Below are 27,946 nucleotides of genomic sequence, written 5' to 3'. Positions count from 1 at the left end.
CCTTAAGGAGTTTAGATAAATGTTGTTTTTCCAGTGCCATATAAAAGAAAATAAATCACAGCATGAGAGTCAGTCACTGTCTGCGAGGAACCCTGCAGCAAAGGGACTTCTCAATCAGATACACCGTGTAGACAAAATGCTCTCTCGTTGCATGTGTGTGTTTGTGTGAGTTGTCTCTTCCTTACAATTCCAATTTTATTTTTTTCATCTTGTCTTCCAAATTCTTGCTTTTCTGGTGGTATTCCATTTTCATAAACAGAAAAGTAAAAGAATAGGGTGTTTGAAATCTTGCTCAGAGAAGGAATTTCAATTTGGTTCCTCTTTTACGGGACTAATTTGCTTTCTATGTGCACCTCTGGCATGATCATTATTGCATATATTATTGGATTTCAACTCCTATGCCTCTCCTATCTAAACTCATTTAAAGATTCTCACAAGACAGGTAAATTGTCTGTGTTTTACAGAATCTAAACTCTGACACAACTCATCTCAGACTTCTTGGTAAAGCAGCAGGAGAAACTCCCACCATATTTCTTTTTCCTTTTTGTTACTAGGCCTGGGTAGGCCTTTCTCTGTGGCCCTGACAGATTTCACAGAATAGAAAAGCATGTTGTGATCTGTAGTTTTCTCTTACCCTTTCCCTCTCTCTCTTTCCCTCTTGTAAATTAACTAATTATTTTCTATTTTAATCACATTCTAACACAAAATATTTTATATGCAGAGAAATGTAGAGATGTGAGCAAAGTTCAAATAAGTAAAACAACAAAAATTGGTTCAGAATAAAATCTTGTTTGAATTAATCAAGGATGATATATTTTATTGCTTGAGCCCATATACAAAAGGAAAACAAACTTAATATTACAGATGTAAAACTATTTATTCAAAATAAAAGTGATTAGGACCTCACTGATTGGTTGGTAAAATATTGTTGCAGGGGTTATGCTTTTCTTAGGATAAGCCACTCAAGTGAGTATGTAATAATTATCTGATTATTCTGTTTCACTTTTAATCTCACATACAGTCTCAGACAGAATTTATTTTAGTACTCTAAACACACACATGCACACACACAAAATAAAAGCAAAGCAAAATAAAACCTTTTTTCCCTTTCTTAATTTTACTTTTGAGGCATTGATTATAATCTAGATCCTGTTTTATAAAATGCATTTCTATGGACGAGAGAAGATTCCCTAAATTAAGGCTCAGAAATAATTATGAAAACTTTATCCAATAATACAATTTGCTTAAGGAATACAAATCACCCTGAGAAAAGAAACTTTCCTTCTGATCCTATAATTTGATCATGTTAGGCTACGTTATAATTTAATGTCATGAGCCATTAAATCATAACATTAAATGGATCATCATGGCTCAGATGGAGGCATGGGCAGTTTTACACAATATGCAAAGGGAAAAAGAAAGAAAATGGTAATGTTAAATCTCCCTCAGTACCATCTGGCTTATTTTTTTCCCCATGCCTCTCCAAAACAGTGGGAGGAATAAACAATACCATTCTTGATTGGCTAGGCATGAGAGATGAGGATATCAAGTGAAAAATTCTCTAACACAAGCAGAAAGTCTAATATTTTCTTCATTTCTTTCTCTTGCATAAGCACTGAGAATCTGCCTTACAGAATCAAAATTTGTCAAATTTCAAGAGCTAAAATGGCCTTAAGCAAGCATCTGGCCCAGTGATTCTCAAATTTGAATGGGCACAAGAAACACCTGGGGGCTCTTTAAATATGCAGATTCCCTGGCCCATCCCTAGAGAGTCAGCTTCTGACACTGCATTTTTAATAAACTTCCCAAGTAAAGAGAGTATAGATTACATGTGAACTTAAAGAAGCATGCAACTTTATTTTATCTAGCACCATTATTTTCCAGAGGATAAACCTGGGCTTCACAATGCAACTGATTTCCTCAAGATCACGCAAGTCAGTGGTCAGAGTCTGAACGCAAATTTCTTGACCTATAAAATAAGATACCCACACTCTCTGCTACCATACTACTTCCACAAAAAGTCCCTCAACAGCTCTGTTGGCTCATATTGCTCTTTTTGAACTGTGACAAAATATTCACAACATAAAATTTACTATTTCAACCATTTTAAAATGTACAGTTCAGTCTCATTAAGTACATTCACATTGTTAGGCAACCATCACCATTACTCCCTCTAGAACTTTTTCATCTTCTCAAACCAAAACTCAGGTATCATTAAACAAAAAGTCCCCTAACTCCCCACCTCCACCTCCTGGTAACTATTCAACTTCCTATCTCTATGAATTTGATTATTTTAAGTACCACATACAAGTGGAATATATACACACACAATAATTATATCCTTTGTGTCTGGCTGATTTCTCTTGGCAAAGTATCTTCAGGATCCATTCACATAGCTCATATTTTGATTTGCTAAATCCTTTCATTATTTGCTCAAGGGGATCTTCTGGTCCTTTAAGAAATGAGGTTCTATCATTTGTCCAACATCAATGATAGCCGCTAAATAGAGAAAGAATTCAGCAAGGAGAGTCCTGGGTGAGTGAAAGAATTAGAGCTTGGAGGCAGGCACAGAGACATGAAATGTACTTTCTGCCTAGTTGAAAGTCATTTGAAAAGAAACAGAAATGAAAAATGAGAGAGAGAGAGAGAGAGAGAAAGCAAGTGACAGGCAAAGAGAGAGACAGACAGATACACTAAGAAAATGATAGGAGAGATGGATTAAACTGAGAAAAACTAAGATGTCCTTAAGACAACCTTGTGCCCAGAATAGTGAGTAGAGAAATGCAAATGAGGTTATTCACATGTATATTGTAGGAATTAATTGGTACACACTGGTATACATGAGACCTTGGGGCAAACAATACAGAAAGAAAAGCAAATAGGGTAGTAAAATGTATGTGTCTATATTGTCATTTGAGAGACACTTTATTACACTTGAGATTTACTTTTATTCTATATAGTTACTGGCCTAAAATTCTTTTAGGCTATTGATAAGAAATGAATTTAGAGTTGTCTGATAATTCCAATGGTTTCCTTCCAATAATGACCACTGTTTTCAACTCCAAAACAGAAAATGTCAACACTTGCCCATAGGAGGTAAAAATGTTCAGTTCAGTTCTGCTCAGTCGCTCAGTCGTGTCCGACTCTTTGCGACCCCATGAATCGCAGCACGCCAGGCCTCCCTGTCCATCACCAACTCCCGGAGTTCACTCAGACTCACGTCCATCAAGTCCATGATGCCATCCAGCCATCTCATCCTCTGTCGTGCCCTTCTCCTCCTGTCCCCAATCCCTCCCAGCATCAGAGTCTTTTCCAATGAGTCAACTCTTCGCATGAGGTGGCCAAAGTACTGGAGTTTCAGCTTTAGCATCATTCCTTCCAAAGAAATCCCAGGGCTGATCTCCTTCAGAATGGACTGGTTGGATCTCCTTGCAGTCCAAGGGACTCTCAAGAGTCTTCTCCTACACCACAGTTCAAAAGCATCAATTCTTCGGCGCTCAGCCTTCTTCACAGTCCAACTCTCACATCCATACATGACCACTGGAAAAACCATAGCCTTGACTAGATGGACCATAGTCGGCAAAGTAATGTCTCTGCTTTTGAATATGAAATCTAGGTTGGTCATAACTTTTCTTCCAAGGAGTAAGCGTCTTTTAATTTCATGGCTGCGGTCACTATCTGCAGTGAATTTGGAGCCCCCCAAAATAAAGTCTGACACTGTTTCCCCATCTATTTCCCATGACGTGACGGGACCGGATGTCATGGCCTTTGTTTTCTGAATGTTGAGCTTTAAGCCAACTTTTTCACTCTCCTCTTTCACTTTCATCAAGAGGCTCTTTAGTTCCTCTTCACTTTCTGCCATAAGGGTGGTGTCATCTGCATATCTGAGGTTATTGAGATTTCTCCCAGCAATCTTGATTCCAGCTTGTGTTTCTTCCAGTCCAGCGTTTCTCATGATGTACTCTGCATATAAGTTAAATAAGCAGGGTGACAATATACAGCCTTGACACACTCCTTTTCCTATTTGGAACCAGTCTGTTGTTCCATGTCCAGTTCTAACTGTTGCTTCCTGACCTGCATACAGATTTCTCAAGAGGCAGGTCAGGTGGTCTGGTATTCCCATCTCTTTCAGAATTTTCCATGGTTTCTTGTGATCCACACAGTCAAAGGCTTTGGCATAGTCAATAAAGCAGAAATCGATGTTTTTCTGGAACTCTCTTGCTTTTTCCATGATCCAGCAGATGTTGGCAATTTGATCTCTGGTTCCTCTGCCTTTTTGAAAACCAGCTTGAACATCAGGAAGTTCACAGTTCACGTATTGCTGAAGCCTGGCTTGGAGAATTTTGAGCATTACTTTACTAGCATGTGAGATGAGTGCCATTGTGCGGTAGTTTGAGCATTCTTTGGCATTGCCTTTCTTTGGGATTGGAATGAACACTGACCTTTTCCAGTCCTGTGGCCACTGCTGAGTTTTCCAAATGTGCTGGCATATTGAGTGCAGCACTTTCACAGCATCATCTTTCAGGATTTGAAATAGCTCCACTGGAATTCCATCACCTCCACTAGCTTTGTTCATAATGATGCTTTCTGAGGCCCACTTGACTTCACATTCCAGGATGTCTGGCTCTAGATGAGTGATCACACCATCGTGATTATCTGGGTTGTGAAGATCTTTTTTTGTACAGTTCTTCTGTGTATTCTTGCCACCTCTTCTTAATATTTTCTGCTTCTGTTAGGTCCATACCATTTCTGTCCTTTATTGAGCCCATCTTTGCATATAATGTTCCCTTGGTATCTCTAATTTTCTTGAAGAGATCTCTAGTCTTTCCCATTCTGTTGTTTTCCTCTATTTCTTTGCATTGATCACTGAAGAAGGCTTTCTTATCTCTTCTTGCTATTCTTTGGAACTCTGCATTCAGATGCTTATATCTTTCCTTTTCTCCTTTGCTTTTTGCTTCTCTTCTTTTCACAGCTATTTGTAAGGCCTCCCCAGACAGCCATTTTGCTTTTTTGCATTTCTTTTCCATGGGGATGGTCTTGATCCCTGTCTCCTGTACAATGTCACGAACCTCATTCCATAGTTCTTCAGGCACTCTATCTATCAGATCTAGGCCCTTAAATCTATTTCTCACTTCCACTGGATAATCATAAGGGATTTGATTTAGGTCAGACCTGAATGGTCTAGCGGTTTTCCCTACTTTCTTCAATTTAAGTAAAAATGTCATCTACATTCATTTCAGTTTTTAAAACTGCAATGTACAACAGTTTCCTAACCATTTGTGAAAATACTGTAAAAACAGAATTTATGGAGTAAATTATTGGGAAGAATAGCTGGTCAAGCAGCTCATAAACATCCAAGTCTCATTCTATTTGGGGCTGCCTCCTTGAATCAAATCCAATGTTGAATTGTTGAATTGGGAGCAAAGAATAGAGGTGAAATGTGGTTGATTCCTGAGAGCAAATGAAACGCTGCTTTCTGATGAGAATAACTTTTTCTATAACTCCTAAGGAATAATATATTGCAAAAGGTGTTGGAGATGAATACAAATTAGAGCAAAAAACTGAAATCTTCAGAGAATTCAAGATTACATTTATACTACTAATAATATTGAATGGTTAACTGTTAATAAACCTCTCAAGGACAGCAACGGATGAAAGAAAAAACAAAAGTAATTTGTTGCTTTCTCACTATTAGGTTATAGACATTCTTCCATCTAGACTGATATGATCTCCAGTGGGGACTGATTTATTTCTTCCACATTCATGACACTCTCTTTCACAACCAGGTGTAATGGCTTCTTTTACCTCTATGGGGAATGGCTGATTTATGCATAGACCTTTGTTCAATAACCTTTCTTCAAAGACTGATGTTGTGAAAAATGAAAAAAAGAATGTGAAACTTTTTGACATTTTATTTTAATGTAATTTAGAAAACCATGTAAACTGCAAATGGACCTCATGTGGAATGAAAATCACATGCTGATAATCTAAACTATTTTGAATACTATTAATCTTTGATTAATACCTGAAAATTTTTCTTATCAGAATTATGAAAGGCACTAGAGAGACTCTCATGAAGTTCATTTTAAAAATAATTTGTAAATAAAAGACTGGAAAGTTTTTTATTTGATCCCTCCAATCCACAATTTCAAAATTTTCCAACAAGAAGAGGGGACTGCTACCCATCATGTAAAGGAAGTTCTTTATTTATTGATTTTGCCTAGAGACTCTGCTTTCAAAGACCCCTGACCGTTAAGAAATCTTTGAATGGAGGAGGAGAAAGTGATGTGAATTTTTTTGACTTTCTGTGGTCAAACTTTTTCTGACCTTCTCTATTCTTGTTTAGAGAAGAAAACCTGAAATTATATAGATCTTGTCCAGGCTCTGCTGGAGTTTAAAGAAAGTGAGTGAACAGTCTCATACTTCTGGCTATCTTCACCACTACTCCCTCAAAGAACGAATTAAAAATAATTTTATTAATTTTATTAACATATCTATAAGCCATTGATGTGACTTCCAAATGCTGGTCAGACCATTTGAGAAAAATAAACTATTATTACTGAAGTGTATTTCAGGGAATTTCAATGTCTGGTGTCTGACTGAAAGAGAAGGGTCGCAAGTCAATTGATTTCCCCAAGGAGGTCACTATAAAAGGCAAGAGGTCTCTTTTCCATTTTCAGTGTAGAGTGTTTATTCTCAAGAATGGGAGTATTAAGGTTTGTTTGTACCTGAAGACTTTGAAGAGCTTTTCAAACATGAGTCAATATTGACATTTAAGAACTAAAGTCTACTAAAGATTATTAATTTTTTCTTGGTTAGAAAAGATGAAGCTTTAAAAAATCAGAGTTTCAACACTCATGGTAGCCAATATTTCTGGCATGGTTTCATTAATTCATTCATTTCTTATTAAGGAGTTTCTCAACCCATATGAGGATTGAGCCCTTAAGCACTCTAGAGTGAAAGACACATTACAAAAATTTACTTATAAAAATGTATATTTTATATTAATATATCTGATAATAGTAATAACATAATACTAGCTATGTTTACTGGTTGCTTGTTATATATCAAATATCATTTTATGTACCACATATATCAATTCATAGCATAAATGTTATAATTTCCCTTGATTTACAGTTGCTTAAATTGATGGCAATTAAGAAATGTATCCATGGTCAGTAAGTATCAGAATCATGAGTCAAACCCAGGCAGTCAAGCTTCAAAGCCCACACTACTAAATGGTATCTTCTCCAGCCCCTCTAAAACAACATAGAAAGCATTAAGTGTTATTTAAAGTGCAAAGAAATGCCTTGGGAATTGAGAAGGAGACACGATATCTTCTAGCTCTAGGACTCAGGGAAAAGGGAAGAATGTGAATATGACTTTCCTTGAAAATCAAGTTGCATCTGGGTAAACTGAGATGAAGAAAAGGATTCCCAAGAAAAGAAAGAAGTCATCAAAGACACAAAAGTATACAGGCTAGCTGTGCGATTTAGTAGGAGTTAAGGGTGCACAGGGACTTCCCAGGCTGCTCAGTGGTAAAGGATCCACCTGCCAGGAGACTCGGGTTCCATGTCTGAGTTGGGAAGATCCCCTGGAGAAGGAAATGGCAACTCACTCCAGTATTCTTGCCTGGGAAATCCCATGGACAGAGGAGCCTGGCAGGTTATAGTCCACGGAGTTGCAAAGAGTTGGACATGACTCAGTGACTAAACAACACTGACAACAACAAAGGGTACATGGAGAGGAAAAAGAAGAAATAAGATAGGAAATTGAGTCTGAGGGCTAATCCTAGTGGGGCAGGTGAAGGAGTTTGTAGAATATTCTGAGGTCTTTGAGAAGTCATAAAACTTGTTTGAACAGGGAGTCATATATTCTTTCATTCACTTGATGAATATTTATTGGCACCTGTTATGTGCTGAAGGCTTCCCAGGTGGTGGTAGTCATAAAAAATCAGTCTGCCAATAAAGGAGACAACAAGATACCTGGGTTTGATCCCTGGATTGGGAAGATCCCCTGGAGGAGGAAATGGCAATCCACTCCAGCATTCTTTTTATTTTATATTTTTTTTTCAGATTTTATTTTACTTTACAATATTGTATTGGTTTTGCCATACATCAACATGAATCCGCCATGGGGGTACACATGTTGCCAATCCTGAACCCCCCACCCTCCTCCCTCCCCATACCATCTCTCTGTATGCGAGACAGCAAAAGAGACACAGATGTGTAGAACACAGTTTTGGACTCCAGTATTCTTGCCTGGGAAATCCTATGGCCAGAAGAGCTGGGTAGGCTATAGTCCATGGCATCGCAAAAATTCAGACATGACTGAATACACACACACACATTATGTGCTGGGCACTGTCTCAAGCAATAGGAATATACAAGAGAATAAAGTGGATAAAATACCTGCTCTCATAGAATTTATCAGGTAGTTACAATAAAAACTGTTTTACAAAGCTTAATTGAAAATGGGAATCTGCAGGCTGGATTGGAGCAATGCAGGAAAGAGTGAGGGAATGTAAAAGATAATGAGTATAAATCAGAGTGGTGGGTAAGCAGACTGGAGAGAAATGAACAGGTGTAACAGACTAGAGATGTAAAACTGATAGAACTTGAAAGCGAACTAGAAAGTATGGCAAGTGAGAAGGCAATGTAGATAGAAATGACTATTTGGTTTGAAATTTCTCTGACTGAAAAGATGGTAGTGTGATGAATGGCAGGACAGTTGATTTTCAAAGAAGTAATAATAGCTAAATTACTGAACTGTCATAATTTTACCCTCTTTATCTGAATACGGGAATAGTACCAATACCAGAGCTTTTCAGTGAGAATCAAATTAGAGAATGAAAGTAAAAATGATTTGCCAATTATAAATATGGAACAATTTAGTTATTATTATCCGTATTAATATAATTTTAGTCGGTTGATTTTAGAGTATGATATTAAGAGTACATCTTTAGTTTGGCTTTTCTCTAATGGTAATTCATAACATTAATAAGACTCTTTCACTTGAAGAAACTTTTTCAAAGTGCTTTAATATTTTTATTTATAAAAGCCTCACAAAAGTTCTGTGGGGAATAAAAAACAATGATTATTAGGGTCTATCAAAATTCAGTTTTCAGTAGGCATACTGTCTTCTTACCTATATGGGCCTTTCTTTTAGTTAGTATGTATAAAATGACAGAATCCAATAACTGAATTACAAAGTTATGTTAATAATAGCAAACTTTAATGGTAATACCAAAAAAGTAGGTCCAGAAGTTTCAATACACTGAATTAACATGTTCATATATGAAAGAGACCATGGTAAGATGATTCAGCATGTCATAACTCTTATAATCAAGTGGTTAAACTCATTGTATTACACTGAGGTGATTGTTTTCCATCACTGGTTAATGATAAATGGATTACTTTCTATATTGTAGACACTAAAACACCAATCTTGAACATTTGTCCTCATTGACTTTATTTCTAAATTTTTAATTATTTTCACTGTTTCTTTTTGGGTTTTCTCTGTGATCTACAAGGATTTCAGGGTCCAAACTTAGAACATAATTGTTATTGTTCAGTCACTAAGTCCTGTGCGACTCTTTGCAACCCCATGGACTGCAGCATGCCAGGCAAACATGGTCCACTAGAGAAGGGAATGGCAAACCACTGTGACATTCTTGCCTCGAGAACCCCATGGGACATAATAAATTATTGACTATAGTAAAATAAAAAACACGTGGCTCTTGAATCTATTCCTGAGTACTACCATCCATAGTATTGTGAGTGTGTATAAACTTCTTACTGTAGAACAAGAAGTAAATCAAAATGTTCCATTTTTATATAAGAGAAGAAATTAATTGCCCTAACTGGAAAGAGTTTTTCAAGATCTTGGATATATTACCCAAATACTTTTGCGTTCTCCACAGTAAGAATTTTACACCAAAGCTTTGCTAGTTCTTTGCCTTTTTTCATGGTCAAAACATTTACAAGAATCTTCAGAGCTGTCTTTTTAAATAGCACAAGATGGCATCATTTAAGACCAATTCTGTGCTACAGCAAGTAATATTTTAGTGACTTCTAGATATATTTCTGAATGGAGAAATTCAAGTATCAATGACACTGATTTCTGTGTAATATTATGCATTTTTAATGGAGTCCATGTTGATGTCCTTCAGTTTTATATCTTTGACCTATATCTTTCTCCAAATTAGATCCACATTCAAAAGTGCCTCAAGGGAGGTGTTATTTTCACCTTTATTATTCACAGACACCTCAAAACCAGCTGCATTCTTTTTTTGTTATCCATTTAATTATTTTATTGTACTTTTTACTTTTTATTTACATTGGAGTTTACTTGACTGACAATGTTGTGATAGTTTCAGGTGTATAGCAAAGTGATTCAGTTATACATGTATCTATTCTTTTTCAAATTATTTTCCCATTTAGGTTGTTACATAATATTGAACAGAGTTCCCTCTGCTATACAATAGGTCCTCGTTGGTTATCCATTTTAAATATATCAGTGTGTACATGTCCATTCCAAACTCCCTAACTATCCTTTCCCCCAAGCTTCCCCCCTGGTAACTATAAGTTTATTCCCCAAGTCTGTGAGTCTGTTTCTGTTTTATAAATAAGTTCATTCATATTATTTCTTTTTAGATTCTGCATATAAGTGATATCAAACAATAGTTCTTTTTCTCCATCTGACTTACTTCACTCAGTGTGACAATCTCTAGGTCCATCCATGGTGCTGCAAATGGCATTATTTTGTTCTTTTTAATGGCTGAGTAATATTCCATTGTATAATTGAAGAATAAAAACCATTTGATTATCTCATTGGATGCAAAAAAAGCTTTTGACAAATTTCGCAACCCATTTATGAAAAAACTCTCCAGAATGTGGGCATGGAGGGGACATGTCTCAACATAATAAAGGCCATATGCAACAAAGCTACCACTAACATCATACTCAATAGTGAAAAGCTGAAGATATTTCCTTCAAGATCAGGATGTCCACTCTTGCCAATTTTATTCAACATAGTTTTGGAAGTCCCAGTTAAGGCAATCAGAGAAGAAAAATAAAAGGAATACAAAGTGGAAAAGAAGAAATAAAACTGTCACCATTTGCAGATGACATGATACTATACATAGAAAATCCTAAAGATGTTATCAGAAAACTGCTAGAGCTCATCAATGAATTTGATAAAGTTGCAGGTACAAAATTAATACACAGAAATCTGTTGCATTTCTACATACTAACAATGAAAGATCAAAAAGAGAAATTAAGGAACAATTCAATTTATCATCACATCAAAGAGAGTAAAATAACCAGGAATAAACCTACCTAAAGAGACAAAATAGCTATACTCCAAAAACTGTAAGATGCTGATGAAAGAAATTGAAGATGACACAAACAGATGGAAAGATATATCATGTTCTTGGATTAGAAGAATCAGTATTCTGAAAATGACTATACTACCCAAGGAAAATTACAGATTCAATGCAATCTATCAAATCACCAATGGCATTTTCCACAGAACTAGGACAAAAATATCTTAAAATTTGTATGGAGACATAAAAGACCCTGAATAGCTGGAATAATCTTGAGAAAGAAAAACTGGCTGCTTTCTCTCCCTATAACAATTTCTCCTCTTTAATTCTGCAACTCTGTGTAGGCATCTGGTCATATCAAATGGTAAGCAGTCAGTGACTCCTTACTGTACCTCACATTTCCCCCTCAGCTCTTCCTCCCATAATCTATTGGGTTGTCCAAAAAGTTCATTTGAGTGTTTCTGTAAGATGTTACAGAATAACCTGAATGTTTGGCCAACCCAGTGCATCACAGTGTTAGTTTTTACCTCCAAACAGCTCACATATATGTTTCCTTTGTTCAGCCTCAACATCTTAATGGTCATTTATTGGTTGGAATATTACAGAAATAACTTTCTAACTTTTATTCCTGGATAGGTCTTGTATCCTTCCAATTCATTCTCCTTATAGTTACCAGAGTGATCTTTCAAAAACATAAACATAAGGTAGGTTATTCCATTTCCTTGCTTAAAAATATGCTGTGACTTCTCATAGACTAAAAATAGTCCAAACTCTTAAACATAGGTGGAAACAAGGAGGGAAAAGACAGCTAACACATACCGAGCAATTTGAGTGCAATGCTCTGCCCCTCTGGTGGGCATTTTACATGTATCCTATCATTTATTTCTCACAAAATTCTGTGAAGCATTACTTTCTTTGTATAGAAGGGTATAATTGAGACTTAGAGGTTAGACAACAAGTGGTAAAATAAGTGATCTTTCTACCTACAAGGCTCATACTCTATCTACTCTATCATGCTGCCTTTCTACATAATTTAGCCTCAGCTGATCTTTTCAGTCACATTTCTTATAATAATCCTACCCCAGGCACCCCAGCCGTAAAGAAGTACCTTTTGATTCTCAAACTACCCAACCGTCCAGGACTTTCAATATGCTGTTTCCTATGCCAGAAATCCCTTTTCAACTCTGTATCTAGCTCACTTCTGACACATTCTTCTAACTTTCTCTAAACAGAAGTTCTCAACCTTGGCTGGACAGGAGAAGCATGGACAGGACACGCTATGATCAATGCAGTTTGATTTTCTAGGGGTAGAATCCAGAAATTAGCATTTACAAAATCTTTTCCAAGACTGAAAAGCAGTGTTCCAGGTGAGTTTCCTGGAGACTCTGGCAAGCTTAACTTAATCATCTTCTGTTTTTATTAGACCCTGTCTAGCCCTCTACTGTAACACTCATCACACTACCAGAATTTTGTCATAGTGTAACCATCCTCACCTCTGGAATGTAAGCATCCCAAAGGCAGAAATCATACTCCAATACAAAAGTTTCTGAATATGTGCTACACACTAGTCCAGTAAGTACACAAATACATACATATGCATATGCAAATAGTTGAAACCAAAGCTTCACAAAATAATACTGACTCCTATTTAAGAGGGATAGACTCTGGTTATTTTTCTATTCTACTAATTTTATTCCTTTCTGTTAAAAAATGTGAATTGATACTCATTAAATTGATTATGTAACCTAGTTCTTTGAACTATGCTTGAAAAACATCCCTCTAATTATATTTGTAATGCTAGTCCTAACCCTATGCTAGACATCTAATGGTGTTTAATAAAGATTTGATGAATTAATCAACATTTTTATGGAAATGTAATACATATGTATATAATATATGCATACATTTATGTTTTGCATATTATAAAAAATGGCAGGCAGATATCACTAGGCAAAATAAAAACATCAAAATAAACTTTCATAATCTTTGGACACCAAAGTAGAAAGATTAAAAAATACATGTAAAACTCAATTCAAATTATAGCAACAAAAAAGGTTGCTATATATACAAAGGGTTTTCTTTTCTTAGAATTAGGGATACTCAGATTACCTCTCTTTTCAAATGCACCAACAAATGTGACAATCTAATTTATTCAGGATACTAATTTTGCTATTGAGGTTGCATTCTTCCTTATTCCTTTGGAATTAATCAGTGGGCCAAAATATATTGTGAGCAACACTGAAGAAGCTACTTTCCCTCAATTTCAACAATGTATTAGAAATTTAAGATAGCTTAATCAAGTTCCAGGTATATTCTGCTGTACAATTCAAAATTTATCAACCTTTTCTCTCTGGAAGTATTTTGTTTAGTAGAAGAGTTTTTCTATAATGGCTGGAGGAGGTTGGGAGGAGACACAGGTAAAACAAATGAAATTAGAAGAGGGAGTCAGTTGAGACATATGGCCTGAGACAGGAACCAGATCACAGATGAGGGCATCTTAAATATTAATTGCTCCATAGTCTCTCTTGCTGAGAAAAAGACCCTAATTATCTTACCTTTATGACCATCTCTCCCCACTGCACACCCATCCCCACATACCTTCTTTACAAGCTGCTATTACAATGATCTCTTAGGGGTGCTTAGAGAATCAGTTAAGATTGGTGAAATTCTTGTGAAATATTAGCAAAGATGCAGAGTCTACCCATTTTCAGTTGGTTACCAATAGTTCTATGTTAGCACTTAGAACTGTGGCCATCTTTACCAATTCTCTGAGGGCCAAAGTAGGAAATGCTTTGGACACAGGAAGAATCTGACACAATTATGAATATAATTCTTCATTTTAAGAATAAATTTGTAATTTAAAACTTTTCAAACTGTCACTTCACAGGCCTCTCTATGGCATGCTGTAAAAATACATTGGCTTTATGATGTCAGTTATACTGTCAGAAATACCAATACTGTATAAGAAAAGATCTCCTCATCCTAAAGTACGGGGACAAATATGACCTTGCTTCTATTTATTTTTTTGACCTTGCTTTTAATAAGCAAAATAAATAACATTATTTTTTCTCATATAAGGAAGAAACTTTAATGGCTTTCAGAGTGGAATTAATCAGGTTAATTCTATTCAGGAAGCATATGTTTCATAATACATGTATGCTTATCAAACCCAGGAATTATAATTATTGCTGGGAGAATTAAACATCCTATGAAGTGGGTGATAAGCAGTGATAGGCAGTCTAGCAAGAGCTGGAGTCGCCATATATAGAAAAACTGATTGACAGCCATAGAGAAAAATCTATTTTGTGAAGGTTTTCACCCCCGTCTCCATTCTGCAGCATTTGTATAAAGTAAAACACCACTGCTTTGGGTTGGATAGATATATTGGGATCTGCTGGGAAAGCTGATGTTCTGGCTAGGCATTTGGAATTTCTTTTTTAATATGTAAGCACTATTCTTGCTATCTATCATGAATCATACAAAGAATATAATGCTACCAGCATCTGCAAATGAAGTGAAAGGCATACCATTACACTTGATTCCTTCACACATATTATAGAACATTCCTTTTGTTCAAAATTAAAAAAAAAATCTTCGGGGGGGGGGAAAGCAAACACTTCCATTTAGCTGAAATATTGAAACTGCATGTAATTTCCTAAGGTATGTAGTTTTATTTTCAAGCTGTTGCTTTTAAACCCCAGTATCTTGATTCAATTCTATCAGCTGAAATGTGCTGTTAACAGTAATCAATAGTTTCAGTAGTTTAGAGTTTTTACCATGACATCTTCAAATCTTTCATCAAAAGACCATTATTCAGCCATCTAACTGAAAATCAGAGCTGGCTATAAATGTCATTCCTATCCATAAAATGTAGTTTCAACCTCAGGCAAGCGGAATTTATAGAAGACACAATATTAATAGAGAGGGAATGAGAAAATGGTCTCTGTTTTAAAATAACATTGGAATCTTAGTCCTATTATAGTTAAGAAAAAAATGGTATGTCTAAGGTTTTCAGGAACTCTAAGGGAATTTTACATGGTTTTTAAGAATAAATAGATTTTTTAATGAGTAATAGAGAATAAGCTAAGAAAATTTCCTCAGCATAATTTCCAGCTGTTTTTGAAGAGATTAGAAACCTAAGCACAAAATGCACTTTATTCTCCACACTTTCATAATAAACATAGTTAGGAAACACTGCCATTTTTTCCTATTGATTCAGAATCTTGCAGTTTCTCATGATAAGTTTCAGTATGAATTTGTGTTGTATAAGTACCGTAGGTACAAATATAAAATATATAGGAGATAGATGGATGTATTCTTGTTTTGTCTTCAACAATACTTATTCATGAATTTAAGAAATATTTTATTAAATCCCTATTACAAAATTGAGTCACTGGAATAATCTTTAATTTTGAAAGGAATCTGCTAAAAAACAATCCACTTAAAGTTTTACTCATTATTTACCATAGCTGATGGGAATATGTGAATCCACATATTTAAAACTCTAGGGTGGCTTTATGGGCATTTACAAGGCAAGATAAATTTTTTAATGAAAGAAGGCAATGGCAACCCATTCCAGTATTCTTGCCTGGAGAATCCCAGGGATGGGGGAGCCTGGTGGGCTGCTGTCTATGGGGTCACACAGAGTCGGATACGACTGAAGTGACTTAGCAGCAGCAGTAGCAACCATAAGTCAAATATGTTAGCAGCATATTTTCTAACCACTTAGCTAAGAATGACCAAAAACACAAACCATGCACTGCATTTACATCCGCAAGCCATAGGAGATACCTGTGTAGAACAATACCTGGCTTTATCTATGCAAACTACCTCCGAATGATCAAAGTAACTCAACACACATTGTGAAGGAGCAAGTGGGGTCTGAGGAGAACGATAAAGCAAGAATGAGGAATTCAAGAAGCTATGAACTGCCACTGTCATCTACTCTATATACAAAGTAGATCAGATCTCATATCAAAACAGAAGAAAAGAAGGAGAACAAGGAGAGGGAGGAGAAGAAACTTGCCTTACTATGATTTGATTTTGGAATTACTTTTCAACCTGGAATGCACAATCACTTTTTTTGCCATAATTTTAAAATATTAAAAAACTGAAGTTAGTCCTAAAAATGGGTCATATATTCGAACACTCCAAAGTTTCTTTGTGGTACTAGTAAAGTTCTTATTTCAAGTCGGAAAACTCAGCTCTACATAACCAAACTCCAACATAGGTCAGGGAAAACTCTATCATGTCCCCGAAGTATTTAAATATCAGGAGCCTTCCTGAACTATAGAATATGATTCACACCAAGATTTCAAGTAAATAAAACAACCTGAAACTTCTGTTTTTGCTGTTTATGCATATGAAATTTTATAGCAATAATTTTTGTTTCTAGGAAAAACAACTGTCTGAAAATTGTGTGATCATTAACTATGACAAAGTTAGCCATCTCATTTTTATTTTCACAGATTATGTTAGGAGGAAAGCTACAAAAGGCCAGATTAACATTTCAAAATGTATTGGAAAGTAATGAAGGGAAACTGATTCAGTTAGCAACGCTAAATAAAACAGACAATTCATACAGATGCTTTTCCTATAAAATATTAAATAAACACTCAAAAATGGCAACTTTTTCAAATTTAATAAACCAACCCCTAATTCCTTTTCTCTGAGCAAAGTTTCTTCTTATCAAAGCTCCAGCTTCATGCGCAAATTTTTCCTGGTCAAAACCACATACTATTTAGAAGACTGGGGTGTTAAATGAAATAAGACATGATTTTTTGCTTCTCCCTCTTTCTTCTTCTAGCCCCAAAGCCGAAATATATAAGGCCACATAAAACCACTATTTTTGTCCACAACATATCAAATACAAGGACAAATGCTCAGGATTCTTTGGCTGAATTCACAAGTTATAAAAGCAGAAACGCTTGACTTACCTGCCATTGTTTCATCAGCTCTCTTACTCCCTTGGAGTCTTCTAGAAGCCTTTCCTTATGGGTGGCATCCTGCAGGACATTGGCAGTTGTTTCAGCTTCTGTAAGCCAGGCAAGAAACTTCTCCAAGTCCAGGGGGAACTGTTGCAGTAATCTATGAGTTTCTTCCAGAGCAGTCTCTCGCTCACTCACTCTGCAAATGAACAAATGTCCAGATGCAATTATCCTCAAATATCAGAATGGTGCAGCCAGTGAATCCCACAAAAAGAGCAAAATCAAAGGTACTAAATCATAACATTGCAACAAATGTGAGTTGCTGCTAAAACTCGACTTGAAAGCATCAACCACTAGAATAGGATGTGTGTGTGTATTTGGACTTTTAGACTTTTGAAAGTTCATTTTCCAAAAAAAAATCTTTGTTTTAAAAAACATTTGACTTTTGGCTGGTCAATTTTGAAAGGTTATTTTAATGGGTGGTAAAAGTTGAAACTAATCTCTATAGGTAAAACCCTAAAATCTACCATGCCTACCTTTAATGTTACCTGAGGCAGGGAACCATGATTAAATAGGCCAGGAGAAATGCAAACCTACAATGGAAAGTTGAACACTGGAGGAAGAAGGAGAAGGGGACTGGAGAACAAAAGCGAACAAAACGATTAAGAAGTAGAAAAACTACATATTTCATAGCAAACACTGTGCAAAATGTAATCTGCATAACATCAGCATGTTCTGATAGTTCTGACTATTGTATTAGCTTCCTTTTGCATTACCTGATGGTCATACAACTAAGAATATTTTCCAAAAGAAAAATTGTACGGGTAATGGAGAAACTGGAGCTTAAAATCCAGACATATTGGGTTCAAATCCCAGCGTCCTCCTCCGAGTGTGATACAAGTTACTTAACCTCTCTGATTTCTCATCTGCAATACATATTGTTGTATAGATGAGACTGAAAATACAACAGTGTGTGTGAAGCTGAGTGCCTCACACATTATAAGTCACATATTATAGTTGCTCAAAAATGTGAATTCCCTATGCCCACATTCTATTCTCATTTCTCTAATCTTATAGAAGGAATGAATCAAATTCCCTAATGACACAAAAATCTACAAAAGAGCTATTCATATTTTCTGACAACATATATAATGCATGTATTGTGGATACACACATGTATGCCCTCAGCAAACATCTACATAATAGTAACTTGGGAAGGAAAATTGCCTGAGGCAGTAACAGCCCCATCTAAAGAGATTCAGGTAAATTTTTTCTGCAATAAGGAAATTAGTACTCTATTTAAAAGTCGTATTTACCTTCTATTACTACACAAACACTTTCTGGGATTCAACATAAGCTAAAAATGGATTTAAAATAAACTGAACACTTGAATATGATACATACTGCTTGTTAAGATGTGATTGTCAATAATTATGCAAAACTGCAATTTATTTCAGCAGCAACTTTATCATGGGATGTGCAAACCAGGCAATAAACAACTCTTGCCGAGCCAGCGGCAGCAAAGCCCCCGGAAGAGCTGTTTATTCATCATGGGTGAGGTTTTTGCTGAGCATACAGTCTTCCACAGTGTAGTTTTGGTGCTCATACTGGATAAAAATCTTCTGTCTGCATTAACTGGTGGAGAGGAGAATAGTTTTATGAGGGTGCAGCAACTGGAAAAAAGGAAGCATTGCACTAAGCTATTTATCAACTCCTAAATAAACTTGAATACCGCATAACTGAAAGGTAGCCTGGTGCTCTGGTTGGGCAAATCAGTTAAATCTCGTGGAGTTCAATGGCTAGCCTGAACTGCTAGTTCCTTGCTTATTAATTTTCAGGCAAACTATCAATGCAGGGAGAAAGAGCAAAGTATCTTTTATTATTTATTTATTTATTTAGTATGATTTAAAAATTCAGAACCGTTGTGACAAAACTGAGAAACGTAATGTTATAATCTAGTGTGAAACATACAACATACAGGTTGACGCCTGTGTAATTGCTAACGTTTGACCATTTCTGACCAACAAATGGGGCAATTTCAGCCAGTGCTAGCTAATATTTTAGGTTGGCTTGTACACTAGAAATCACTAAGATTTACTCCACTTCTAGCTCCAAATTTGGCATAGAAATAAGCTGTCACATTGCAGGAGACAAATGCAGGGTTAGACACTGATGTATTTTCTAACATACTCCAAAGTCACACAAAATAAAAGGGGCAGTGTGAAACTCCCTCATGGCAGAGAATTAGATACTGTGCATTTTATTATCAGCTTCATCATCATGATGAGCTGTGTTTGATGCATCCCAGCTTCTCTAACCTTAAAGAGAAACACCACTTACCCTTGGTTCCAGAGAAAGTAACTAGTAAATAACTTTCAAAGAGTTATTTGGAAAATGTGATGCGCATAAATCAGATGAAAGTGTTCTACCGAGACAATGAGATTTCCAGCCCAATCCTCCCACCAAGTTCGCTGCTTTGTAAATTAGGCCCTTAGGGAAGAGCAGTAACTCTTTCAGGACAGTAAGGCACCGTTTTCCTAAACAACACCCTTGTGACCTGAAATATTGACAACATTGGGTTGAATATTTTCTAATTTGGAAGTACGTTAGACAAAATTCAGTGGCAGCAATGGCAGGAAATCTCTTCAATCAGAGGTGAGACTGTTATCTCTGGCTTGTGTGGGAGATTTAAGGCTGCATCCTTTTTCCTGAGATCCATCTATGCACACTGAATTCTTAAATTTTAATTGTGCTAAGTCCAGACTAGATGAGTCGAAGGTACTTGTATGCCATATTTGTGCATTCAAAATAGTTCTGAATATATACCATACTTTAAAATTTTCCATAATCATATGCCTTTAAATGACATCTATGACAAATAAAAAATGTAGCAATTAGAATCATAAAGTAATAAAAAAATTACCTAGAACAAAACTAAAGACTCGAACATAGATTATTATTTTTTAATGATAATATCCAGGTTATCAAATTATGAACCATGGAGAAAATTTGGCGTGAACTTTAAAGTAACAATGACCAGATTATCATAAAATAGTAATAATGCTTTACAAATATAATTTACTGCATCAGTTAAGTACTTTCTATATAACAAATTTTAATTATCAGCAAGTCCAGGTATAGAATGCACAAAAATAGCTGAGAATTTGATGGCATGTGGAATGGGATGCTGACTTCAAAAGGTTTTATTTCTGTTCATAAGGGCACCATACACCATTCTCCATAGGTAAATATAGGCAGTGTGGTACAGTGGTTCTCAAAGTATGCTCCATAGCCCAGCAGTATCAGTGCCATCGGAGAACTTATTAGAAATGGCAATTCTCAAGCCCCACCCAGATCTGCTGAATCAGAAATCCTCTGTGGAGTCCAGCGAGCTGTATTTTAATAAGTCTTCCAGGCAATTCTGATATATGCTCAAGTTTGAGCATCACTGACACTGCAGAGACCAAACTTTGAGAACTACTGGTATAGTGGATGCTGTGCTGGGATGTCCAGACTCCTCTTTCAGGACTGAAGTATGTTTTGCTTGCGTAACTCACTGAAGCTATGAGCCATGCCATGCAGGGTCATCTGAGACAGACAGGTCATAGTGGAGAGTTCTGACAAAATGTGGTCCAGGGGAGGAGGGAATGGCAGACCATTCCAGTAATTTGGCTGCGAGAACCCCATGAACAGTATGGAAAGACTGAAGGCAAAAGGAGAAGAGGGAAGCAAAGGATGAGATGGTTGGATAGCATCACTGATTCAATGGATATGAACCTGTGAAATATCTGGGAGACAGTGTGGGACAAGGAGGCCTGGCCTGCTGCAGTCCATGGGGTCACAAAGAGTCAGATATGACTGACTAAGCAGCAATGTGTCTTGCTTTAACTCCTGGGAAAGCTGCTGGATGCAGGCAGGTTGCCTCCAATGACTGGTTAATGTGCGGACTTTTTATTAAAGTCTAGCCCTCTTGCTCCAGCTTTGGAAAATTCGGGAGGGGAGGAGAATCGATCGATGTTGAGGTTACAAATGAATGGAAGCCCAGCTTTTCCTTCTGCCCTATCCTGCTTCTTTCCCTTTCTTCTCTCACAGATATTCATCCTGAGAGCACTCTACCAAAAAAAAAAAAAAAAAGAAAGAAAGAAAGAAAGAAAGAAATTCCTACACATTAATCACTTTCTCAGAATCTGACTTCTGGGGAACTTGACCTGCTGAATTGCCATACTAAATAAAACTTTGAAAAATATACTTGCTAAAAAATGTATGTGAAGAAATATACAACCACTTGCACAGATTGTGGTCACAAAAGGAGACAGGATGGAGGATTCTCATACTCAGCAACTGAGCCTGAAGGGCTACTATACCTTTGGTTGCCCTTTAAGGAGATCTATAGATAAGCCATTATCACCAGTTAGAAGCAAGAATCTACTGAAAGGACAAAGTGTTGGAGCTTAGTACAACCCCCCACCTGCACAAGTCTGTATAAAGTGGAAAAATCACAGAAGGCATGTCTTCAGCATCTCCATTTTCTTTTTAAGAACTGATTATCAATGAGGCAATCAGAGTATAGCCTGATCCTTCACACACACCCACACCATGGTATCTCTGAATAAATCTCTAAGACTCCAGATTTTTATCTAAGTTGAAAATCACTAATTTGTTATGGGTCAACCTAATACATAAAAAGCAAAAGAAAAAAGGGAAGCCTATGACTTTCCAAGGTAAGGCTGAAGAGCTTAATTAACGTATGGACAATATTCCATGATTAGACATATGCAGGGATGATAGTTCATCACTGCACTGTATTAAATGATTATACACACACACAAATACATATACACACATTATATATAAGCAAACAGAAACAAACACATTGAATATTTTGGGGGAAAAAAAGGCTCAATCTGATATTTCCCCCAGATGTTTCTGAAAGTGTGACCAACTGGGGAAATTCACACCACTTGGTCTTCTGCTAAGTAACATTTTCATCTGTGCCCTGGTATTATCAGGAAGTAACCAAATAAAACACTCAATCTTTCCTTCCTGGTTTATTTGCACTTTAACAACTATCATTTCCTATGATAGTTTTAGGGAAAGTATTACAGGATACTTGTTTTTTTGTTTGTTTGTTTGTTTGTTAGATATAAATCAGAGAAAATGAGTACCTTAGCAGCAAGCACTTGGACTTTAGGCCAAACACTACTCATACAGCCAGAGTTAACCTGAAGTTCAAATTCTCTGTAATCATAACAGATTCTACTGGTTTGCTAGCCAATGAATTAATTTTGCTTTTGTTTAAAAAATAAGTCTGTATTGTATTTTCATGGGGCAGCTAGAATTTATTACCTATGGCTAATACAGCAGTTTGTAGGAAGGATTCCTTTTAATCTCCAGCAATTCTATTGGCAATGTGCACTAATGAAAAGCATGAATCTAAGCAAAATCATTCAATAATGCTTGGACCAGTATCCTATTCATTCCATTTCTAGCAACAATTCTAAGACTATGGCTTTATGTGTCTTTGGAAAATATCTACTTAGATAGATGACCCAGAAGGGTTCTGGCAACTGAGAGAATGTTTCTCTTTTCTCCTCTGTTACTGAACTCTAAGGTGAGAAAAATATTCTGTCCTTTTAATGTAACTATTGACACAGAGTATGAGATGAAAGCTCTAAGCTAGCACAGAAAATAAATTTAAAATCTGTTATCTACAGAACTCTTCAAAAATTTAAAAAGTATGTTCAGATTTATTCTTTCACCATTTCATAAGTTAACCTCCCATTTTTTTTTCCTACCTACAGTATGTTTGGTTTCTTCATTTGCTTCCAGCTGGATGTTTCATTCTGTCCCACTGACTTCAACTTCCATACAGGTTATCTTTAAACCTGAATCTCATTCTTATTTCCACATGCCTACCAACAACTCAAGCATTAGGTGATGCATGTACCTCGTCTACATGTATTATGTGCCAGGATTCATGCGTGGTGTTGGTGACACTAAAGTCAGTGAGACATGGACATGGACTTTGACATTTCACACATTCAAGTCTGGTGGAGGAGACCGATATTTAGATATTTACCTATAGTTACAGTATGATTCATGACATGAGTTTGGGACATGAGTTTGAGCAAGCTCTGGGAGTTGGTGATGGATAGGGAAGCCTGGTGTGCTGCAGTCCATAGGGTTACAAAAAGTCAGACATGACTGAGTGACTGAACTGAACTGACAATGTGATTCAGGTTGTAGTTCATCTGGATTGCCTAACAGTAGCTTGAATATAATATGCATCACACTGTATTCATGAACTTCTATGTCAATTTCCTTAACAAGTGATAAATCTATCTTTTTTCAACACATTTTTTTCCCCTTTTCTTATCAAAGGAAGTGGGGATCATTGCTGGGCTTTATCTCAAAATACAGCGATGGATGCTCCACAAAAGTCTGCCTAATTGAATTAATTTTCATAATAATCAGAAATCTTTTAGATATATCTCATAGGTCATTGTTAGTTTCATTTTGCTGTTGGGAAGACTGATTCTGAGAGAACCACGTGACTTTCCCAAAGTTGAACCCAAGGAAGTGGTGGAATTAGGATTATAGTTCAAGTATTGAATCCTGAAAAAGACGGTTTTCTAACTCTGAAAATGGATATTAGTGTCCACTCCTCTCTGATATATTCACGGCAGTCGTTAAAAAAAAGGAAAGTGCCAGAAAGTTTATGCCACTGAACCCTGGCCTTTGTTTTGGAGCAAAAACTCATCTCTTTGTTATTTGACCATAGGAGCCATCACTGCAACACATAGAAACCTACTGAGAGGGAACCCACACATGTAAAGATATTCTCTCACTCCAACTACAGTAGAAAGATCTAGCTGGTCTCTGTTTCAAAACAAACAAACAAGCAAATCCATTTTCAATGCAAATTTGCTGGTTTGCCATTCACTGACATATACATCAAAGAGGTTTTTATCCCCTCTCTCCTGAGGTTTGGTACTAAATTACTCAAACACTTCAGAGTTAATTGGAAACTATGACCTAAATGTTCCCAAAGTATTGCTGATTACTTCTCAGACAACTCATTCCCATCTTTTCACCACCCCCAGACAACACAGGATGACTTTTTAACATGTGCAGAAGCAACATACTTGCATGGAAAATAGATTAGTTTTCTAAAGATACACCATAGCTTTGAAGCTAGCTATTTTCTTCAAAGATACAGACATTTTAGTGACAAAAAAAATCACCTGGACTTTATATTTGGATGGAAAGAGAATATAGGTATTATCAATCATGTAAGAAATTTTAAAATACACATTCCAACTCTTATTTTTTCACTCTATGGGCATTTTAAAAATTGAGATTTGCACAATATATCATTAGGGAAACAAGCATAATTACATACTTTCCCCAAAAGTATTGGGATATTTCTTAAAATAAATTAGGAGACAGCAGTAAAAATGTACTTTGTACTGTTCTTTGCATTGCTCACATCATTTGACTTGTGTTTCAGACATTTATCACTGAGAAAAGTTGATTAAAAATATACAAAATATTACGAACAAGTAGTATTCAAGATATATATATATATATATATTTTTTTTTCCTACCTTGGAATATTAACAAAGAGATTAACATTCTTTAGTCTAATATCTGTATTTTATATATATATTTTTACTGATATAATACCTTAAGGTAAAAGACATTTAGAAAAATGTACATTGATACTGCCATCCAGAAGAATATAAACTTAGGTTAGGGTTGGGTTTATAACTGGATACAATTTCTACTCTTCATAAATTCTCTGTGATTTGTATAATGTGAATCTTTAAGTCAATTTTGGTCACTTGTAGTGTTAATCTCTTTAAAAGATGTATTTTCCTGTTTTGATAAGATAGATTGAGTAGCTTTCTTCTCTTCTAAAAGGATATATGAAAACTAGGATAGAAACCAATTTAAAAGATCATCTCTTGGAAGTCTCATTAGACTGCAGTCAAACAAATATATATTCACATCCTCAATATCTTAGAGAAAAAGAGAACAGTAGATGCTGTTATATAACATTTAGAAGACAGCAAGGCAAGTTGGTTCAGTTTTCTACCATCAAAAGGTAAACATATAGCGATTCCCTTTAAAAGGAAAGAAGGAGTTAAAAACATCATCAGCTGATTATATGAACTTGCAGTACAGGTCTCTCAATGGAATTCAGAAATAGGAATGATTTTCATAATTCCTGATATAAACTCCAAGTTATAGTCTCTAAATATTTGCGACTTTTATTACCTAGTTCCTCACTCAGCACTCTCTTGTGGTTAATAATGCACTTTTGAGAGTCCTTTAAATTCAACATTTATTGCCATAGTATTTTGCACTAAAACAATGCTCTTTAGTTTTCGAGCTTTTCCACATATATCTTCTTCTTTGATATGTTAAACAACTTGATGAGGTTAATGGGGCAGGTTGTCATTATCAGCAGCATTTTATAGATGAGAAACATGATTTTTTGAGAGGCTGGGCAAGTTACCAAAGTAAGTGGCAAAACATGAAACATCTAATCTAGTCTGCTCTGACTTTACATCTCAAGGTACATATGTCAATCTCCCTGTGAGGTAAATATAAAGGATATTCAGTTCAGTTCAGTTGCTCAGTCGTGTCCGACTCTTTGTGACCCCATGGACTGCAGCACGCCAGGCTTCCCTGTCCATCACCGACTCCTGGAGCCTACTCAAACTCATGTCTATTGAGTCGGTGATGCCATCCAACCATGTCATCCTCTGTTGTCCCCTTCCTCTCCCACCTTCAATCTTTCCAAGCATCAGGGTCTTTTTCAAGGAGTCAGTTCTTTGCATCAGGTGGCCAAAGTATTGGAGTTTCAGCTTCAGCATCAGTCCTTCCATAGTACTATTTTCAAAAGCTCCTTACTTTCTGTGATTATTATAAGAATTCAGATTATGGTGTATATTTGTGTGAAGACAAAAAAAGATTATTCCTTTGTTTATCATCTTCAGTTGCCATCTAAGAAAACTATTAAAATGAATACTGCACACTGGATTTGAAGTAGGTTTGAGGATTTTAACATTTTAAAAGAGGGGATTGTGGGCAGTAATAAAATATTTTTATTCTTATGAAATAAAAGAAAATTATAATACATACAGTTGTGACCTTCTCATAATGGTAACTTAGTAAATGTTTGCTAATTATAAAGAAATTATCCAGAAATCTGTATCTCTGAGAAATGTTTTACACTAGAAATATCTAACAAGAACGCCAAACACTTCACACATTCTTTCCTAGAAATTTTATGCTAAAAAATTTTAATAAGACTGGTGGAGAAATGAATTAATCTCTCAAAGCGACTCTGTCTTGGTAGATTCTAAAAGAATTGCCCTTGCTCTTTTCATCTTGAATCCTTTTAATGACTCAGATATGATTTATAAGACTTGTAGGATTACAAATAACTTGAGCTAGTTAAAATGAATGATCAAAATAAAGATTTAAAGTTTCTTACTTTCTCACTATTAATTATTATAGGGAGAAACTACATTTAAAAGAACTAGATAATTTAGAATATATTGATGGCCATCTATAAGATCAATTCAAATTTATGAAGAATAGTCAAACATTAATGATTTATTTTTTTCAATTAAAACTGTAACACTAAAGGAATCACTCTGAGAGCTGCACATGCTTTTAAGAATCCTCTTATTTATGATTATATCGCTTACAAAATGTCTCTATATCTTTATCATCATCATCCATCAATATCAACTTTTTGTTAATCCCTTGACACAAGGCTTCACCCCACAGTTCCTAGTATTTAATAGACACTCAATAAACCAAATTAAAGTCAATGAGCCTATTATGAACCGGGCATAGCTTCTAAAAGTGAGAATGTCCCAATTCCTCGTTTTTAAAATACTTATAAATAGTAATTATTTCTTGATGTAAATTTATTGAATAATAGTTTATATTTGCATATAATTTTAAAATTTATACATTACTTTCACCTATACTATTTCAGTTGAACCTCAGAATAACTTGTGGATATCTCTTGTTATAGTAGAATTGATTGTATAATAGACTATCACTCAGTTATAACTAATATGTTTAAAAATAAGAATAAGCAATCCTGTGACCAAAATTATGTTTCCCTTTGTAGAAGCACAGATATTAAATCTTTGGAGCTTATATCTTTCATCAATTTTTTAATTAGCAGTGAAAGTGAAATGGTAGGCTATTTCACTGGGCAACATGTCACATTTGATTGTCAATGACTGAATTTCTGCTACTCTTACATGAAAACCATTTATTTTTTGAAAAAAAATTTACTCCTGCAAGGAATGTTAATTCAATATATTTTTAAGTGCATTGCAAAAACAAAGGGCAAAGCAAACAATAACTTCTGTCAAGATGAATCCATTGTTTTGGCAAATTTTCTGATAGCCTATAAGTTTGAGCCTGGTCTAGAGATAACATGTACTGAAAGGGACTAAAAAGTCATCCTGTTCAAGCACCCATTTGGCTCCGTCAGCCAACATACTCCTCCTTTCCCTGTTTTGCATTATTCATAGATTTCAATGGATGTCCTCTCTGTAGCTCCATTCAGATTCTAACAAAAACATCCAGCATGGGAATTCCCTGGCTGTCCAGTGCTTAGGATTCCATGCTTTCACTGCTTTGGGCCTGGGTTCAATCC

General features: G+C 35.7%; 1 protein-coding gene across 1 annotated transcript in view; it reads right to left on the bottom strand.

Moving 5' to 3' along the window:
* DMD (dystrophin) overlaps window positions 1-27,946 on the bottom strand; it is a 1,795,368-nt gene that overhangs the window by 519,687 nt on the left and 1,247,735 nt on the right. Inside the window, exon 50 of the mRNA XM_068961890.1 lies at window positions 17,263-17,452. Coding sequence (XP_068817991.1) covers window positions 17,263-17,452 — 190 coding nt within the window. The remainder of the gene's footprint in view (window positions 1-17,262; window positions 17,453-27,946) is intronic.

Source organism: Capricornis sumatraensis, chromosome X (genome assembly GCF_032405125.1).
Source record: "Capricornis sumatraensis isolate serow.1 chromosome X, serow.2, whole genome shotgun sequence".
In the NCBI taxonomy this organism is placed as follows: Eukaryota; Metazoa; Chordata; class Mammalia; order Artiodactyla; family Bovidae; genus Capricornis; species Capricornis sumatraensis.
The sequence above is the reverse complement of the archived record's forward strand: the minus strand, read 5'-3'. Positions and strand labels throughout refer to the sequence as shown.